Source organism: Erythrolamprus reginae, chromosome 3 (genome assembly GCF_031021105.1).
Source record: "Erythrolamprus reginae isolate rEryReg1 chromosome 3, rEryReg1.hap1, whole genome shotgun sequence".
Taxonomy (NCBI): Eukaryota; Metazoa; Chordata; class Lepidosauria; order Squamata; family Dipsadidae; genus Erythrolamprus; species Erythrolamprus reginae.
Genome location: NC_091952.1, coordinates 140,653,490 through 140,673,403, shown reverse-complemented (window position 1 = coordinate 140,673,403; position 19,914 = coordinate 140,653,490). Strand labels below are relative to the sequence as shown.

General features: G+C 40.8%; 1 protein-coding gene across 8 annotated transcripts in view; it reads right to left on the bottom strand.

The window, feature by feature from the left end:
* Positions 1–19,914, bottom strand: part of PDE4DIP (phosphodiesterase 4D interacting protein) — a 490,445-nt gene that overhangs the window by 258,575 nt on the left and 211,956 nt on the right. For all 8 annotated transcript variants that reach the window (XM_070746854.1, XM_070746855.1, XM_070746856.1 and 5 more), the window contains 3 exons: positions 12,259–12,372; positions 11,663–11,800; positions 8,835–9,002 (listed from right to left, as the gene is read on the bottom strand). In XM_070746854.1, the coding sequence (XP_070602955.1) occupies positions 8,835–9,002; positions 11,663–11,800; positions 12,259–12,372 (420 nt within the window). The remainder of the gene's footprint in view (positions 1–8,834; positions 9,003–11,662; positions 11,801–12,258; positions 12,373–19,914) is intronic.

Genomic DNA, 19,914 nt, shown 5'->3' with positions numbered 1-19,914 from the left:
AAAAGGCCAATTACGACCTCATTGAAGCCTACCTCTCATCTCTCGACTGGCACACAATTTTCTCTGATTGCATCACTACTGAAGACCACTACAATATGTTTTTACTTGAAATCCAAAGAGTCATCAAATTATACGTGCCACTAATATTCACCAAAACTAAGAAAAACAAATTACTCATAAAAATAAGAAAGCTCCAAACCAAAAAAAAAAGAACTCTTTGGCGCAAAAATAAAGCAGACCATGTATCAAGCCGCTATAAAAATTTGTGTCACCAAATAAAGACTGAATGTACCAATTATCACATCATCCAAGAAGAAAATCTTCTACGGACAAAGTCTACTTGTGCCTTCTACAACTTTGTTAACAATAAACTCAAAAACTCTAGACCCATCCCATCCCTTAAAGCAAGGTTCGACAAACCCAGGCGCCTGGTCGCCAGTGGCGCCTAGAAAATGTTGTCTGGCGCCTAGAGCCGCCTGGGCAGGGCGCTGCGGTGCCTCTGACCTCTCCGCTCCTGCCCGATGCCGGGGTTTCTGGCGCTCTCCTGCTGGGTCCCAAAGAAGGCAGGCAGGAAGGAGAGCTCCATTCTTCGCGCCTTTTTCCCGCCTTCCTTCTTTGGAGCCCAGCAGGAGAGCGCCAGAAACCGCGGCATCGAGCAGGAACCGGGAGGTCGGAGGCACCGGCACGGCAGCGCCCGCCCAGCTGAAGGTTCCCTGTCGCCATCGGCAAGTGTCCTTTGGGGCCCGGCGGGAGGGCACTGGCGGTGGGAGCGGGGGGGGGGGGGCCGCGGCTGCAGCGGCACAGGCAGTCGCGGGGAGATGGCGGGGGGAGCGGGGGGCGGCTAAAGCGGCCCCGGGCACCGTTCCCTGTACGCTTTTCCAGGGGCGCGCAGGGAGCCGCGGCCACCCGCCCGCCTACCGGATTTCCCTCCGCGCGGCTGGGGAGGTGGATTCGCCGCCCCCGCCAGCCCGATCTCCCTCCAGTGGCTGGTGACGTAGTTCTACCGCCCTCGCCAGCCTGATCTCCCTCCGTGGGGGGGTGGGGGGCGACGAACCGACGACCGGGGGCTGTCCGTCCGTGTTGGGTGGTGCAGGGCAGGCACAGGCAGCCCCAGGGGAGAACAAGGGAGGGAGAGAAAGGAAAGAGAGAGTAAGGGAGGGAGAGAAAATTGAATGAAGGAGGGAGAGAAAGAAAGAGTAAGAAGCAGAAAGGATAGAGAAAAAGGAAGAGAAAGGGAGGGGGAGAAAGGAAAGAGGGAGGAAGGGGGGGAGAGAAAATTGAATGAAGGAGGGAGAGAAAGAAAGAGTAAGAAGTAGAAAGGATAGAGAAAAAGGAAGAGAAAGGGAGGGAGAGAAAGGAAAGAGGGAGGAAGGGGGGAGAGAAAATTGAATGAAGGAGGGAGAGAAAGAAAGAGTAAGAAGTAGAAAGGATAGAGAAAAAGGAAGAGAAAGGGAGGGAGAGAAAGGAAAGAGAGAGAAAGGGAGAGAAAGGGAGGGAGAGAAAATTGAATGAAGGAGGGAGAGAAAGAAAGAGTAAGAAGTAGAAAGGATAGAGAAAAAGGAAGAGAAAGGGAGGGGGAGAAAGGAAAGAGGGAGGAAGGAGGAGAGAAAGAAGATATGAAGGAGGGAGAAAAAGAAAGAGAGATAGGAAGGAAAGAGGGAGAGAAAGGAATGAGAGAGAAAGGGAGGGAGAGAAAGGGAATGAAAGAGGGAGAAGGGGTGAGAGATAGAAAGGATAGACAGAAAGGGAGAGAAAGGAAAGAGAGAAAGGGAGGGAGAGGAAGGAAAGAGATGAGAGAGGAAGGAGGAGACAGAGGGGGTGAAAGCGATGTCAGGTGGAGACTCGGCAAAAAACCAAGTTTGCTTAAAAAAAATTCTGGCTCCTAAATTTTTTGGCTGGCTCCTAGATTCTGAACAACTTTGTCGACCCCTGCCTTAAAGGACCAAACAACATAGACCATAATGATGAATCAGTCAAAGCCAACCCCTTTAACACCTTAGAAACATAGAAACATAGAAGAATGACAGCAGAAAAAGACCTCATGGTCCATCTAGTCTGCCCTTATACTATTTCCTGTATTTTATCTTAGGATGGATATATGTTTATCCCAGGCATGTTTAAATTCAGTTACTGTGGATTTACCAACCACGTCTGCTGGAAGTTTGTTCCAAGGATCTACTACTCTTTCAGTGAAATAATATTTTCTCACGTTGCTTTTGATCTTTCCCCCAACTAACTTCAGATTGTGTCCCCTTGTTCTTGTGTTCACTTTCCTATTAAAAACACTTCCCTCCTGAATCTTATTTAACCCTTTAACATATTTAAATGTTTCAATCATGTCCCCCCTTTTCCTTCTGTCCTCCAGACTATACAGATTGAGTTCATTAAGTCTTTCCTGATACGTTTTATGCTTAAGACCTTCCACCATTCTTGTAGCCTGTCTTTGGACCTGTTCAATTTTGTCAATATCTTTTTCTAGGTGAGGTCTCCAGAACTGAACACAGTATTACAAATCTCACCAGCGCTCTATATAAGGGGATCACAATCTCCCTCTTCCTGCTTGTTACACCTCTAGCTATGCAGCCAAGCATCCCACTTGCTTTTCCTACTGCCCGACCACACTGCTCACCCATTTTGAGACTGTCAGAAATCATTACCCCTAAATCTTTCTCTTCAGAAGTTTTTGCTAACACAGAACTGCCAATGCAATACTTAGATTGACGATTCCTTTTCCCCAAGTGCATTATTTTACATTTGGAAACATTAAACTGCAGTTTCCATTGCTTTGACCATTTATCTAGTAAAGCTAAATCATTTACCATATTACAGACCCCTCCAGGAATATCAACCCTATTGCACACTTTAGAGTCATCGGCAAATAGGCAAACCTTCCCTACCAAACCTTCCCCTATGTCACTCACAAACATATTAAAAAGAATAGGACCCAGAACAGACCCTTGTGGCACACCACTTGTAACCTGTCTCTGCTCAGAATACTTGCCATTAACAATAACTCTCTGATGTCTATGCTTCAGCCAGCTTGAAATCCACTGAACTATCCAGGGATTAAGTCCAATCTTCACTAATTTATCTATCAGCTCAGTCTTTGTTAACAACAATGGCTCATGCCCAACATTTCTTAATCGCGCCACAAATAACTTCAATGATCTTACACAAATTGATTTTACAGAAGATAACGTTAGAAAGGCATTACACAACCTAAAACCATCTTTATCTATTGGTCCAGATGGACTATGTGCATACTTCTTAAAAAAGCTCTCCTCTACCTTGGCTGAACATAGCTGAGCATAATTTTTAATAAATCCTTCAGTACTAGCTCCCTACCCACACTATGGTCACTTGCCACAGTCATCCCTATCTTCAAAAAAGGAGATCCAAGTAACGTTGAAAATTACAGACCTATCTCCTTGTGTTGTGTCACCTGCAAAGTTATGGAATCAATCATAAACCAATCCATTACACTCCACCTTGAAGCTAATAACCTACTTTCCAATAAACAATTTGGTTTCAGAAAAAAATTATCCTGTAATCTGCAACTCGTACACTGTAAAAACATTTGGACCACTCAACTTGACCAAGGTAATCCAATTGATGCGATCTATATCAACTTTTGCAAAGCCTTTGACTCAGTTGTCTATGACAAACTTCTTCTGAAACTCAAATCCTACAGCATCTCTGGACTACTACACAATTGGTTAACAGCATTCCTATCTAACAGACAAGTGGTCAAAATAGGAAGTGCCACTTCTCTTCTTGCTCTTGTTAACAGTGGTGTCCCTCAAGGTAGTGTTTTAGGACCCACACTATTCATACTATACATAAATGAACTTTGCGATTGCATCACTAGCAATTGCGTTCTCTTTGCAGATGATGTCAAACTATTTTAATACCACTGACAATGCTGCTACCCTTCAAAAAGACCTTGACCACATAGCAGAATGGTCTAAAACCTGGAAACTTCAAATCTCCACCACTAAATGCTCTGTCTTACACATTGGTAAAAAGAATCAGAATACTAAATATAAACTTGGAGGAATTGAACTTATTGATAACCCTCAATCTATCAAAGACCTTGGAGTACTCATATCCAATGACCTAAGTCCTAGAGCTCACTGCAACAACATTGCCAAAAAGGCTTTAAGAGTTGTTAACCTAATCCTTCGCAGCTTCTTCTCTGGTAATTTTGAACTGCTAACAAGAGCTTACAAAACATTTGTCATTTGCATATCTGACATCAACACAATTGAGAAAGTCCAGAAATATTTCACAAGAAGTGTCATTCATTCCTCTTCTCACAACAAAATACCTTACTCCGCCAGACTTGAAATTCTTGGTTTAGACCAGTGTTTTTCAACCAGTGTGCCGCAGCACACTAGTGTGCCGTGAGACATGGTCAGGTGTGTCGCGAAGCTCAGAGAGAGAAAGCAAGAGAGAAAGAAAGCAAGAGAGAGAGAAAGAAAGCAAGAGAAAGAAAGAGAAAGAGAAAGAAACAGAACAAGAGAGAGATAAAGTAAGAGAGAGAGAGAAAGAGAACGAGAAAGAAAGCAAGAGAGAGAGAAAGAGAGAAAGAAAGCAATAGAGAGAGAAAGAGGAAGGGAAGGAGAGAGAGAGAAAGACATAGAGGGAGGGAGGGAGAGAGAAAGAGCAAAAAAGAGAGGAAGGAAGGAAGAGAAAGAAAGAGGGATGTAGAGAGAAAGAAGGAAGGAAGGGAGAGAGAAATAGAGTGAAAGGGAGGAAGAGAGAGAGATATTTTTTTTTGTCCAAACTTTTTTTAGCCCCCACCCTCCCCCCGCTCAATGTGCCCCAGGGTTTCGTAAATGTAAAAAATGTGCCGGGGCTCAAAAAAGGTTGAAAATCACTGGTTTAGACAACTTACAACTCCGCAGTCTCCGTTCTGACTTAATTATAGTTCATAAAATCATATACCAAAATGTCCTACCTGTTAACGACTACTTCACCTTCAACCGCAACAACACACAAGCATGAAATCGATTTAAACTAAATGTCAACTACTCCAAACTTGACTGCAAAAAATACGACTTCAGCAACAGAGTAATCAACGCCTGGAATGCACTACCTGATTCTGTGGTTTCTACTCCTAACCCCAAACCTTTAACCTTAGACTATCTACAATTGACCTCTCCCCCTTTCTAAGAGGTCTGTAAGGGGCGTGCATAAGCGCACCACTATGCCTACCGTCCCTGCCCTATTGTCGTCTTTTGTTACTTTTTATCATTATTTATCTAATGTTTAATTTGTACAAATTATTACCCTATAATTGTTTGACAAAAAAATAAATAAATAAATTCACAACAGTGAATTCATGAAAAAATCTATTGTACATGTTTATCAAGAAAAATTAAATCAGTAAACAAGTTTAAAATGTTCAAAAGTTTAAATTTCTCATTAATCTTGCCTTCAATTTGTGTCCCTTTTGCTTCTCTTGACTTTTCTTTTGTATTCAAGGAAAGGATTGTCTCTTACAATTGTCCAACAGTAGTCTGCAAGCGTTGATGGGATCCATTTACCTTGATATCATTTTTCCATAGCTGCAATATCTTGATGGAAGCGCTCCCCATGCTCGTCACTCACTGCTCCACAATTTGATGGAAAGAAATTCAGATGAGGGTGTAGAAAATGAATTTTTAAGGACCTGTTACAACCAAGATTTTTGTAGGCCTTGTCACGCTGTGTATTGCCAGCCCCAGAGACATTCAGAGACATTCAGTAATTAAATAGTTAACTCTGTGCATGTTAATCTAGCTCTGCCCATTATGATGTAAAATCCTGTCTGGATAGCCAGCATCACTTCCTCTTTCTTCTTGAAGAAGAAACTCCATCTTTCCTCTAAATCTCTAGCAATGTAGATGTACAGTAAGAGCCTGGGACCAGGCAAAGCTGTTTATTGTTTTTCATTAATAAAAGTAACTTCGTTTTGAAGCCATTTCTGTAACTTTATCCGTCGCCTCCAGATTTGATTCATCATAGCTCATGCGGGCTGTGATTTATCCACAATAATCTGACAGGCCTGGATGATCTTTCAACCACTTCCTGGTAGTTTGCTGCTTTATTGTTTCCAAGAAAATCTGGTCAAAGAATGGAAGAAGATTTTTTTGATGGTCACAGTTTAGAGCTGTATGAACATCACTTGCCAGGAGATTCCACTGCTTTAGTTTTGAACCTAAAACCTCTGCTTTGTTCTTCAGAAGATCCAGATCTCTTATTAGGTCATTCAATTCCATTTCTGTTATGAAATGTGGTTCAGCAGATGTGGATGGCAGATAATCTGAGGATGTTCCTCACTGGACTCAACTCTGAAAGATTCAGGCACTTTTGGAATTCGTAGTCCTTCTCCATGAGGTACTGGATGTATTGCTGATGGAATGTTTGGATACTGCACAAATAACTTTTTTTTCTTAGTAAGACCTTTCTCAATTGGAAGCACCATACAAAAATAACAATTATTGATCTGTCGGTTTTCTCCAAATCATTGGCACTGTGAAAGGCATAGAAGGCTTATTCCTATTCAACCATTGGACAAGTCTTGATCCATATGTATTACAGCATGTGAATGGCATCCAGTTTTTGTCCTGGTCTCCTATTTTGCAATCGAAATATAAATTGTAGGCTTTCTTAATCATGGCTGTGATTGTTTTGGGGATGCAAAAGTAACCACTGCAAATTAACTGCTTTATTTAAGCAGGTTCGAGGCATAACTAAATTTACTAGCAATGTTTAAAGACGCTGTCTAACTCGCCAAGCAACAGATACTGTGACTTTTATAACACTTGCTAATATTGCATCATCTAGATATGCATGGCACTTTTCTTTTTTAAAAAAAATAGTTTTTATTGAATTATTTACATTAAAAATGGAACATTAAAAAAACGCAGACAAACAAAACAAACAAACAAAATATCTAATGATTAATTATTTTGTACATATCCATCAAATACAGTAAGTCAATTCGACGGCTGATACGAGCGATAATGTAAGAAAATTGGTTTTGGTTATTCACTTAATTTACGTTTTTGTTGTGCTTTTGACCGCTTAGAATCCATCATATAATAATACATTTCTTATATATCAAATTATTCATAATTTGGGTTTCTTCCCGTGTAGGATTTGGAAATTTCTGGCGACGTTTCGACGAGGTCCCACTCGTCATCTTCAGGCTGGTGTTTCTGTCCTTGTTCTCAGGCGAAGAACAAGGACAGAAACACCAGCCTGAAGATGACGAGTGGGACCTCGTCGAAACGTCGCCAGAAATTTCCAAATCCTACACGGGAAGAAACCCGAATATACCAAGACCGTCATACCTGTAACCGTGAAAATCTACGAATATATATATATATATATATATATATATATATATATATATATATATGTATGTAGATTGTTCTGAGTTCGGGTTTTGCCCTGTGTAATATTTTGCATGTCTATGCGACGTTTCGGCGAAATCACATTCACCATCATCAGGCTGAAGTTCCAATCTTTGTGTTATATATATATATATATATCCCTTAATTTTCAAATTCAGCTTAAACATGTGACATATATATATATATATATATATATATATATATATACATACACACACACACACACACACACATATATATACACACACACATACATACATACATACATACATATATGTCACATGTTTTTTTTGCTGAATTTGAAAATTAAGGGAGACTAGGATAGATCTATTTCGGCCTTATTTTGGCCTCATCAGCTAGCCATACCCACTGGGACTTGAACCTGCAACCTTTGCCTTGTAAGGCAGAGAATTATCCTCTAGGCTACAGTATCCAATCCCTTCAGCTCTTATATATATATAAATTTATATATATTTATATATAAAACGAATGAATCTCATTTTTATTTATTTCTTATTTTTAACCATTCATAAAAATCGTTCCATGTTTTATAATATTCAGAGTCTCCTTTATTGTTTATTTTGAGTGTCATCATGTCTGCACAGTCCATAATTTTTCTTAGTAATATGGAGTCATCTGGTAGATCTTTCTGTTTCCAGAATTGTGCAATTGAAATTCTGTTCGCTGTCAAAATCTGTAATATTAAATAATATTGGGGGGGTTTCATATTCTGATCTATGATGCCTAATAAAAATACTTCGGGGATTTTATTAATTTGAATTTTAGTCAGTTCCTCTATCCAATTTTGTATTTTACTCCAGAATTTCTTGATTTGTGGGCAGGTCCACCATATGTGAAAATAAGTCCCTGCTTTCTCATTACATCTCCAGCAATTTGGTTTTAGTAAGGGGTACATTTGCGCTAGGTGTGCTGGTGGGAGATGCCACCTGTAGTATATTTTATATATATTTTCTTTGTAGGCGACCAATTTGGTTAATTTATAATTTTTTTATAATTTTTAAATAATTTTTATTATACATGGCAGTTTTCTATTGGTCACCAATACTGAATATGTAATTTATGGTGTAAATTGCATCATGCATTTAATAAACCTTACTTCATTAGTTGGTTGCTTATATCATGGAAACTAGAGCCAATATACATTTTTAAATGTTCTTTTTGTTTTTAGCACCCCCAAATTTAGCACCCTAAAAACAGCTGTTTTCATGCTCACAACTTTCTGCCTGTGGAATAGTGCAATGGTCCACCAACAGCATTCTAAAACAAGATAGTAAAATGCCTACATCTCCAGTGTAAAATCTACTTAACAAAATGGGATATCTTATGCATCCCATTTTGTTCCTTAAGTCTTGAATTGCTGATTCCTGGCTCTTCAGTTTTATTCCTAACAAGCTGAATCACAAGTCTTACCTCTACTTCTTTGTTTCTGTCATGAAGCTTCTGGATAATTCTTTCCTGTTCAGATTGCCACTTCTGAGATTTTGCTTCTATATTCTTGATCAGCCACTGCAAATTCTGGTTGACTGCTAACAGCTTCTCCAGTTCCAGATCCTTGGCTTTTAGCAAGCTCTCTAAACACTATTAAGGTAAACATGTATAGCAGATAGCTCAAGGTAGGATAAATCATTTCTGTTTCTGAATTTCCTCAAACAATATTAATTCCATCCCTTTTTTAGAGTTTTAAAGCCAATCATATTAAAAAAAGGATAAATTATCCACCAAGCAAACATGCAGTACCTACCCAATTCTATCTCTTACAGCAGAAGAAGAGAACTTAATGCCCCCAGCTATTTTGGACTATGACTTTTGCTATCTCCAACCGCTGCTATATTGGCTGATATTTATGGCAGTTCAGTCCAAAATATCTAGAAACACTAGATTGTCTTCCCTAACTTACAAAGTTTTATTCAATCTTAAATAATTTATATATAGTAAAAAAGGAATTTTATGTAGTATTGAAATCTTACAAAATGTCAGTCAGGGTAAGCATAGATAAACTTGCCTATGTAGAATTGATCTAAAAACTAAGTATTAGGTAGGAACTTCTTTGATTCACCCTCAAACATAGTTGTCAAAAATAACTGTATAGTGGTACCTTGTCTTAAGAACTTAATTCGTTCCGTGACGAGGTTCGTAAGAAGAAAAGTTTGTAAAATGAAACAATATTTCCCATAGGAATCAATGTAAAAGTGAATAATGCATGCAAGCCCATTAGGAAAATCCAAAACATTACGGCTTTTAAAAAAAAATTAGCATCCCTGCAGCACCCATTCTCGGCTTCCTCGCCGGGGAAAGCAGCCCTGAAGCGGCCTCCAGGGCTGTCAGCCCCGCAGGCCTTGTGAGCTGAGCCAGCCAGCTGGCAGGTCGTCCCTTCGGCGGACAAGATGGCCACGACCCCGGCACCACCGCCATTGCCCCCTCCAGGCGACCTCAGCCCGGCTGCTCTCCCCATTCACCCGCGGCTTTATTTTCTCACCAACTCCGCCCTTTCGGCCCCAGCCAGGAAGCAGTCTCTGTGACGTCAAAGCCAGCTGGGGCGGCAAGCAAATGGGAAATGGGATTCTCCACCTCCTTTTGCTTGCAGCACCAGTCTCGAGGCAAAGAATCCTGTGAATCCCGGGCAGCTCACCTCCTTGCCAGGGGTGGGGGGGGCGGGAAACAAAGCCCAAGTAGAGGGGATCCAAGGCAGGGGAGCCGTTGCGCGCACTGGGGCGGGTATTTTGGGCTTGGAGGCTCTTCCCCCCCGCGGAGGACTGGGCAAAAGTGGCAGCGGGGGGCTTTGCTGCTTTAAAACGACGGTGCCTGACTTGCAGTGAGACATGCTCAGGTGACTTCAGCGGTGCAGCAGCTCATGAAGGTGTTTGTGCCTCGGAGGATCCCCCCGGTGGGGCAGGCAGCCTTGGCTCAGGCCGGCGTGTAAGTGGCTCTGCCTGGCTTCCCAATGCCAATAGAGGAGGGGGATTCAGTGGTTCTTTCCCCCCCACTCTTTTCTTTTCCCAAAGGGTGTATGTGCAAACCCGGTCTGGGTTGTTCCTCAAGTCTTTGGAAAGACTGCAGCCATTGCGGACACACACATGTTTGGGTGTTTGCATTTGAGGCGGGTAGGCAATGAGGGTCACAAACATCTGGACGACCAGCACGGCCCCAAACTGATGCTTTCTCAGCGTGGGGGCTGCCATCTGGGGGGATTTTGGTAGCCTGGATGCGTGTCCAAACTTTTCTTGACATACTTGTGGAAATCGAGTGCGCGCATGGAAACAAAAAATGGGGAGTGGGGGGGGCATCGTAAACACATCTTGCGTCCCATTTGGAGCTGAGGGTTCATCTGGTGCGGAGCAAAGGCCGCTTAAGGGGCCCGCAGCTACAAGCAGTTGTGGGGAGGAGGGGTGCGGGTTGCTGCAGTCCCAGGTTCCTGCTTTGTTGCTTCCTTCTTCCCCAGAGGCAGGAGGGAGAAAGGCGGCTATAATAATCGTGGGTTCAATCCTGCTCCGTGTTAGGGCTACGTGCTTTAAGGCGACGGGGCAACCCAGGGAGAGCTGCAAGCAAAAGGCGGGGAATCCCAGCGGGGGCGGCAAGCAAATGGGAAATGGGATTCCCCACCTCCTTTTGCTTGCAGCGTCAATCCCGAGGCGAGGAATCCCGTCAACCCCGGGCAGCACACCTCCTTGCTGGGGGGGCGGAAAACAAAGCTAAATCAGAGGGCATCCAAGGCGGGGGAGCCGCTGTGCGCACCGAGGCGGGTTTTTTGGGCTCAGAGGTGTCTATTTTTAGCCCCCATTGAAGGCTGGGATTCCGACAATGTCAATTGGGTCAGGGCTTTGATGTCACGGAGACTCCTTCCTGTGTGGGGCCGAAAGGGCAGAGTTGGCGAGGAAATAAGGCGGGCAGATGGGGAGAGCAGCCAGGCTGAGGTTGCTTGCAGGGGGCAACGGCGGCGACGGGGGGGTTGTGGCCGTCTTGTGCACCAAAGGGATGACCGGCCAGATGGCTGGCTTGGCTCACAAGGCCTGCAGGGCTGACGGCCCCGGAGGCCGCTTCATGTTGGGCTCGGGTTCGTAAGATGAAAATGGTTCTTAAGACGAGGCAAACAAATCTTAAACCCCAGGTTCGTATCACGAAAAGTTTGTATGAAGAGGCGTTCATAAAATGAGGTATCACTGTATTTTGCTTCCAATTTCACTAATTATTAAAAAAAACTATAGCCTATATAGTAATACAGAGCAATGGTGGCAATTTACCTGGATAGTAGCTTTGTTGCCAGAAATAACTTGGTATAGACCTTTCAGATCATGATCTTGTTCTTTTATGGAAAAATAAAGCTGGTTCATTTCCTGTTCTCTATCTTCATGTGCAGACAACTTCTCCCTTATGGCTTGCTATAAGAGAACCCCACACACCCCAGAAAGAAAAAATTGCATAAATAACAAGGCACAAAATGAAATACTATTATGGCATTCTTAAATAACCTTTTTCTTGGGTTTCCATAATAGCAGTGCTGCTCAAGGAAAATATGTATTTAGCTTAAGGGGACACCAATATGAGAAGGTTGCAAATACATATTTTGTTGGGATCAAGCAGCTACCGGTACCATTCAAGCTGCAAGTTCTTTAAGGCGCCATTGGCAAATGCAGTAAACATGTTCATGCCCAACAGTATTTCTTTCCATTTTGAATATGACTTACATATCTCTAAATTAGAGAAACTCAGGACTCACTTACTTTTTTAAAAAGTTGACATCATATAGAAAGGAAAGTAGTACTCTGCTTCAAAGTCTATCCCAAACATAAACAAAAATTAATAATCAAAAGATTTTCCTAGAAGTTTCTGCAAGTACCTCCAGAGAAGCATCTTTGTCTTTAATTAGTTGTTGCAATTTCTGTACCATTTGATCAGCAGTTATAGAATTTGTGTCCAAATTCTGATGACACTCTAGCAGATCCTTAGATTCCTAGGAAAACAAAAGGCATATCAGAATAATCTATAATCATCTATTTGTTATTGACTGAATTGTTTTACTAATTTTACATGTGTCTGTGGATAATTAGGGAATTTTTAAAAAGATATAAACACATTTCTTAATAAAATAAATAATTTTATGTTTCGCTATACATCAAAATATAATGGAAAATTCAGTTATTCTCATTCCCCCCCTTTTTTTAAAATAAATTTTTATTACAATTTTTTGTCCCCCTCCTCCCAAATATACATATTTTATGAACAAAGCGTTACCTGGATCATTCTTACGTATCTTTTCATATACATAAACCATTTTACCCCATATCTCTTGTTTTTAATTTCAGTCATATTATTCTCATTATCTATTTCTTTATCTTAGCTTATTTTCTTCTTTACAAAACAATATTACTAATCACCCTAAATTTCTAATCTGTTACAATAACATCAATTAGCTCTCTTATTTCTCCATTACTGCATATATTTTAAACTTTCCTATCCCACCTCATTTCAACTTCATCTCTTAATTTGTTTTTAAAATTAAACCAAATTACCCGTTCACATTCCATCTGCTGTTCTATTTTACTATAAACAATATACATCATCTCCAAATCTTGCATAAAAACCCTTTAACCTGATTGATAATCCAGTATTAATAATATTTTAAATTTCCCATCCCAGTTTTTCTGCTGATGTCTTGCTATAAATAATGTACATCATGATATTCAAATTTAACCTGAAAAACCCTTAACTCATTAACTTTCCACAATTAATAATATTATTACAATTTCTTTAAATCTACTAATATGAACCATATTTTCCTTCCTCCTTTCCACTAACCTTCCTCTCTTTAACAATTTTCTTTTGGTCTCTCAAAAATTCCACTTCTTATTTTTTTCCCCTTTTATCTTTATTTATTTATTTGTTTGTTTGTTTGTTTGATTGATTGATTGATTGATTTCTTTATGCCGCTCTTCTCCTTAGACTCAGGGCGACTTACAACATGTTAGCAATAGCACTTTTTAACAGAGCCAGCATATTGCCCCCACAATCTGGGTCCTCATCCTTAGCGTCTTCTTTTTCTTTTTGTTATTTTTATGTGTCTTATATCTTTTCTCCTCATTCCTTTTCTCTCTTTTGAATAAATTGTTCAAGTGGTTCTCCCCCAAATTTTACTGGTCTCTTCCCACTATTTCCCTCTTTACTCTTTGATTGATTCTTTTTTGAAGGGTGTTCCCCTTTGCCTTCTCTTTTTGTGCCACTTTATATCCTAGTGAAATAATCAAACTGGGTTTGATTATTTCAGTCCCTTCTTCTTCAATGTTGTTTTCTTGTTCCTCATTTATATTCTCTTTTACCACCTTTTCTCCTATTTCCTGCTCTGTCTATTCCAGCAAAATTTCTGATTCTTCTCCTATTTCATGCTCTGTATATTCCAACAAAATTTCTGACTTTTTATCACATTTTAGAGGTTTCACATACATTTCTTAACATATCAAATAATTGCTCATAAATCAAAAGCTCCATATTGGCAATTTAACATATTTTAAAACTTTTTATATTATGACATTTAATTAGAGCTTAAAGTCCATATACAGTGGTCCCTTGACTTTCGCGGGTCCGACTTTCACGAAAGTCGGTTTTCAATAAATAAATAAATAAATAAATAAATAAAATTTTAAGTATTTAAAATTTAAATATTTAATATATTTAAAAAGCTCCACTTCTGCCCCAGCCTCCCGATCCCTCCCCTTTAATTCTTGGAGTGTTTATTTTATTTATTTATTTTATTTAGTCGATTTTTATGCCGCCCTTCTCCTTAGACTCAGGGCGGCTTACAACATGTTAGCAATAACACTTTTTAACAGATCCAGCATATTGCCCCCAACAATCTGGGTCCTCAAGCATTGGCATGCTCCACTTGAAGCTGAGCCTTGCGGGCGGACAAGACAACCCTAACTCGCCTAAGGGGGGAAGAGCTGAGGGCATTGTTGAGTCAGGGGAACACTCTGCCTCTTTTTCCGCTGCCGTCACCGCTTCTTCTTCCCCCACCCACCTAAGCTGACTGACCTCCCAGCGGACCGGCCTGGAATCCCGGCTTCGAGTCCTGGCCTGGATCCCTCTTGCCTTGCGCTTCCCCTTCCCCCTACCTTGCCCCTGAGCACTATGGGAGACGCTGGCAGCGAGCACAGCAAAGCCCCCAGCTTGCCGCCCCGTTGCCTCTGCGGGTTCTGGGGGTAAGTAAAACCAGGAATGGAGGAGGGAAGGGGAGGAGGGAAAGGGAGGAAAGAAGGGAGGGAGGGAGAGAGGGAGGGAGGGAGGGAGGGAGGGAGGGAGGAAGGAAGGAAGGAAGGAAGGAAGGAAAGAAGGGAGTGTCTCTACTTCGCGGAAATTTGACTTTTGCGGGTGGTCTTGGAACATATTCCCCGCAAAAGTCAAAGGACCACTGTAGTCTCTTTTTATTGGCAACTTCTGATGTCCAATTCAAATATTGGTTCAAGTCAAATATGTAGTCTTCCATAGTCATAATTGTCACTATGTCACCAATTTAACCATTTTTAATCCTTTAATTAAAATTTAAAATCCATATAATCTTCCCCCCTAATGCTAATGTCCAGTTCAAATATTAATCCTATCCAGTCCAATTCCAGAATTTATTGCCTCCCACAGCTGTAAAAAAACAAAGCCAAACAGTAAAGGCAAAACAAACACCCCTTAAAGGTTTTCCAAGATAACTTTCCAAGTTATCTTTCTGCAGTCAATGTCAGATTTCACAGGTCACTTTCTCTTCCATGAAGTGTTGCAATACTTTCTTCTCTCTAGCAGATTGCTCTCTCCAGTCCACAATACACTCAAACCAGTTGGTTGTCAAAGTTGTCAAAAAACTTTAAATCCACACACACACACACACACACACACACACACACACACACACACACACCAATGCTTTCTCCTGGATTTCTTCCTTTTATTATTTTATGTTTCTCCAATTGCAATAATAACAAGAATAATCTTCTTGGGCTTTAGTAGTTTAGCTCTGCTTTCTTTCTTTTTCCTCTATGCAGCTCCCAAATGCCAATTAGCCACTATTTTCAGCTTTTAAAATCCAAATTCAAAATTGCCTTTTACCTGTGAACTGGACACTTTCTCACCCGGTTTTCAGCACTCCATCCAAACACTGCTCCTGCATATAAACTTAGTCTGGTTACCCCAGCTTTGTAGGGGTCATTTATAAATGGCCCCTGCCCCTGCCGCTGGTCCAGAGAACTGTCTCTGACTGATCAAAAAACTTGTCTGCTCCTCTTGGTCATTTGAGATGCCTCTCCTTCTTCACTATCCCTAAAGGACAATTCTGGTCCAAAGACACCTCCCCTCCAACAATGGTTTATTAAGCTGGATTTTTGCAGAGCTCACTGCAACGCTTCTAGTTTCCTCCCATTTCCCCCAGTTTTTAGAGTACTTCATACTTCCATTTAAAGTTAGTTACCCTCCCTAATAGAGTAATTAGATATAGTGAACTTAATTCATTCCGTGACCAGGTTCTTAAGTAGAAAAGTTTGTAAGAAGAAGCAAATTTTCCCATAGGAATCAATGTAAAAGCAAATAATGCGTGCAAATAATGTGCGCGATTGGGGAAACCACAGGGAGGGTGGAGGCCCTGTTTCCTCCCAGGAGATTGATAGAGAGGCCCCATGGAGGCTTTCCCCTGCCTTTTCCGGCCCTGTTTCCTCCCAGGAGATTCATAGAGAGGCCCCATGGAGGCTTTTCCCTGCCTTTTCTGGTTACAATTTCGGAGGCTCGGGTTTGTAAGTGGAAAATGGTTATTGAGAAGAGGTAAAAAAATCTTGAACACCCGGTTCTTATCCAGAAAAGTTCATAAGTAGAGGCATTTGTAGGTAGAAGTACCACTGTATTAGCATATTACTCCCGTCTCTAATTATAATTTGTAAATAAGGTAAAAAGCATGACTCCTTATGCACATTACTAAGGAATGCCTTCAAAATATGAACCACCCCCATTTTTTATTCTCTTGAAAGAAGTACCATTCTCTAAGCTAAGCTTTTAATTGATGATTATAATTTGATAACTACAATTTATCTTTTAAAAGTTCTATCCAGTGTTTACTAGATGCTTACCTATGCATATACCTGACCTCTTCAAAAAAATCTTAACACCTTTAAGAAAGAGAACCAACTATCCTAGTCTCCCTTAATTTTCAAATTCAGCTTAAACATGTGACATATATATATATATATATATATATATATATATATATATATATATATATATATGTATGTATGTAGATTGTTCTGAGTTCGGGTTTTGCCCTGTGTAATGTTTTGCATGTCTATGCGACGTTTCGGCGAAATCACATTCACCATCATCATATATATATGGGTTTTTTTCTTTCTTTCTGTTGGATCACCCTGGTATATTGAAGGAACGTCACAGTTCCTTTTTAGAAACATAGAAACATAGAAGACTGACGGCAGAAAAAGACCTCATGGTCCATCTAGTCTGCCCTTATGCTATTTCCTGTATTTTATCTTAGGATGGATATATTGTAAATTGTTTAAATTCAGTTACTGTGGATTTACCAACCACGTCTGCTGGAAGTTTGTTCCAAGGATCTACTACTCTTTCAGTGAAATAATATTTTCTCACGTTGCTTTTGATCTTTCCCCCAACTAACTTCAGATTGTGTCCCCTTGTTCTTGTGTTCACTTTCCTATTAAAAACACTTCCCTCCTGAATCTTATTTAACCCTTTAACATATTTAAATGTTTCAATCATGTCCCCCCTTTTCCTTCTGTCCTCCAGACTATACAGATTGAGTTCATTAAGTCTTTCCTGATACGTTTTATGCTTAAGACCTTCCACCATTCTTGTAGCCTGTCTTTGGACCTGTTCAATTTTGTCAATATCTTTTTCTAGGTGAGGTCTCCAGAACTGAACACAGTATTACAAATCTCACCAGCGCTCTATATAAGGGGATCACAATCTCCCTCTTCCTGCTTGTTACACCTCTAGCTATGCAGCCAAGCATCCCACTTGCTTTTCCTACTGCCCGACCACACTGCTCACCCATTTTGAGACTGTCAGAAATCATTACCCCTAAATCTTTCTCTTCAGAAGTTTTTGCTAACACAGAACTGCCAATGCAATACTCAGATTGAGGATTCCTTTTGCCCAAGTGCATTATTTTACATTTGGAAACATTAAACTGCAGTTTCCATTGCTTTGACCATTTATCTAGAAAAGCTAAATCATTTACCATATTACAGACCCCTCCAGGAATATCAACCCTATTGCACACTTTAGAGCAGGGGTCAGGAACCTTTTTGGCTAAGAGAGCCGTAAACGCCACATATTTTGAAATATAATTCCGCGAGAGCCGTACAATATGTTTAAAGGGCCATTGACAGATCAATCGCTCCAATGTTCACTTAGTACAGCAAGGAATGCTCCTCCCTGCTGTATAAAGCCACAACTGGACTGAAACAATGGTAATTAGCAGTAAAAAAATTAAATAAATAACTTACATTGTGAGCTTGCGATGCATGACATCAGTCCAGCAGTCTGGCTTCTTCTTTTTCCTGCGCATGACTGGAAGCTGGCATTCTTCCCACCTGATGTTGAGAGAATGCCAGCTTTGAGGCATTCGCAGAAGAAAGAAGCTGGAATGTTGGACATGTCACACAATGCATTGTAAGTTATGTCAATTATCTATTTTATTATTTTACAGCGAATTATTGTTTAGGTCCAGCGGTGGCTTAGTGCAGCAGAGAGGAACACTCCTTTGTGTACTAAGTGACCGCTGGAGCAATTGTATCTGTCAGTGGCCCTTTTAAAAGTGTTGGTCTTACAGAAAATGAACAAAAAAGAGAGGCTCAGACCCATAGGGAACTAAAGCATTTACTACTTAAAGTGGTACATACAAGCAGGCACACCCAGCGTAATAAATAATTGAACTTTATTAAATAGTCTCACTGTACATAAAGTGCACACATTGACTTGTATTTAATTTTAAAGAACAACAAATCTCCGAACTCTTTTTTTTATAACATAATAACGTTTTAATGCTGTTGCTAACCAACGATGAATAGAATACTTCCTACCATTAATGTGACTTCTGGTACTGAATGGATTTGCTGATGGCTTTGTAATCTGGTTCATACGTGGTGAGGTTTAGCTTCATGCAGGCGTTGAGACTTCCATCCGTTAAACGTGAACGTATGTTAGTCTTGATGTGCTTTAGATGTGAGAAAGACTGCTCGCATGCATAGGTAGAGCCAAACATTGTCAGTACAGCAATACCCACACGCTGCAGTGTTTGGTATGTGACAGGAAGTGCATTCCAAGTTTTGACAATCAGCTGGTCTGCATGTTGGAGTTGTTTCATTTCTCTCCACTTGTGTTTGCTTGCCAACTCTGCTTGCTGTCGTGCAAGTTTTTCCAAATCTTCATTAAGTGATTTAAACTTATTCACCCACATGTCTGAAGCCTTCAGGTCAGCAGCTTGTAGCTCAAAATCTCTGATGGAGACACCAGGGATATAACTCAGGTCAGTGCTGTCCAGTGCACACTCATGTGGATGAGTGATGAACTTAAAAAGACGAGTGTGCTCACGAAATTCTCCAAAGCGCGCTTTGAATGATTGCAGGAGATTGGATGTAAAGCCTGCTAGCTGCTGAATATCAAGATGTTGTGCAGGGTCATTTGCTGTGCATGCATCTTTAAACTCTCCCAGTTTTTCAAAGTGTATTAAACGACCTGTTTCAATGTCTGCGATAAACAGTTCCAGCTTATTTTCAAATGCAAACACAGCTTGTTGAAGCGATAAAACTGTATTACCAACGCCTTGCATTTTCACATTGAGCTGGTTCAGATGTTCAGTCATATCTACAAGATAGAAGAACTTCAGGAGCCACTCAGTGTTGGACAACTCAGGATGGTCAACGTTTTTCATTTCAAGAAAAGTTCGTATTTCACTCAGACAAGCTGCGAAACGGCTGAGCACCTTCCCTCTTGACAGCCAGCGCACGTTGCTGTGCAGAAGCAGACCAGGATAATTATTCCCAACTTCATCCAGGAGTGTTTTAAACTGGCGATCATTTAAAGCACGGGCAACAATAAAGTTGACCACCTGAATAACAAGTGACATCACCTCACCAAGCTGCTCACCAAACATCTGAGCACAAAGTGCCTCCTGATGTAGGATGCAGTGAATACCAAGGATAGGTCTTTTTTCATGTTCACGAAGAAGCGCTACAAATCCTTTGTTTTTTCCTACCATGCATGGAGCACCATCAGTACACACTGAAATAAGTTTATGCATTGGTAGATTTTTTTCTTTAGTGAACTCAGTGAATGACTTGAACAAATCATCCCCTCTTGTTGTCCCTTTCAGAGGCAAAACAGCAAGACTTTCCTCATGTAACTTGTCACCGACAGCATACCTTGCAATGATGCTGAACTGAGATATATGGCTTACGTCAGTTGATTCATCCAAAGCAAGAGAAAAGAACAGAGCTGT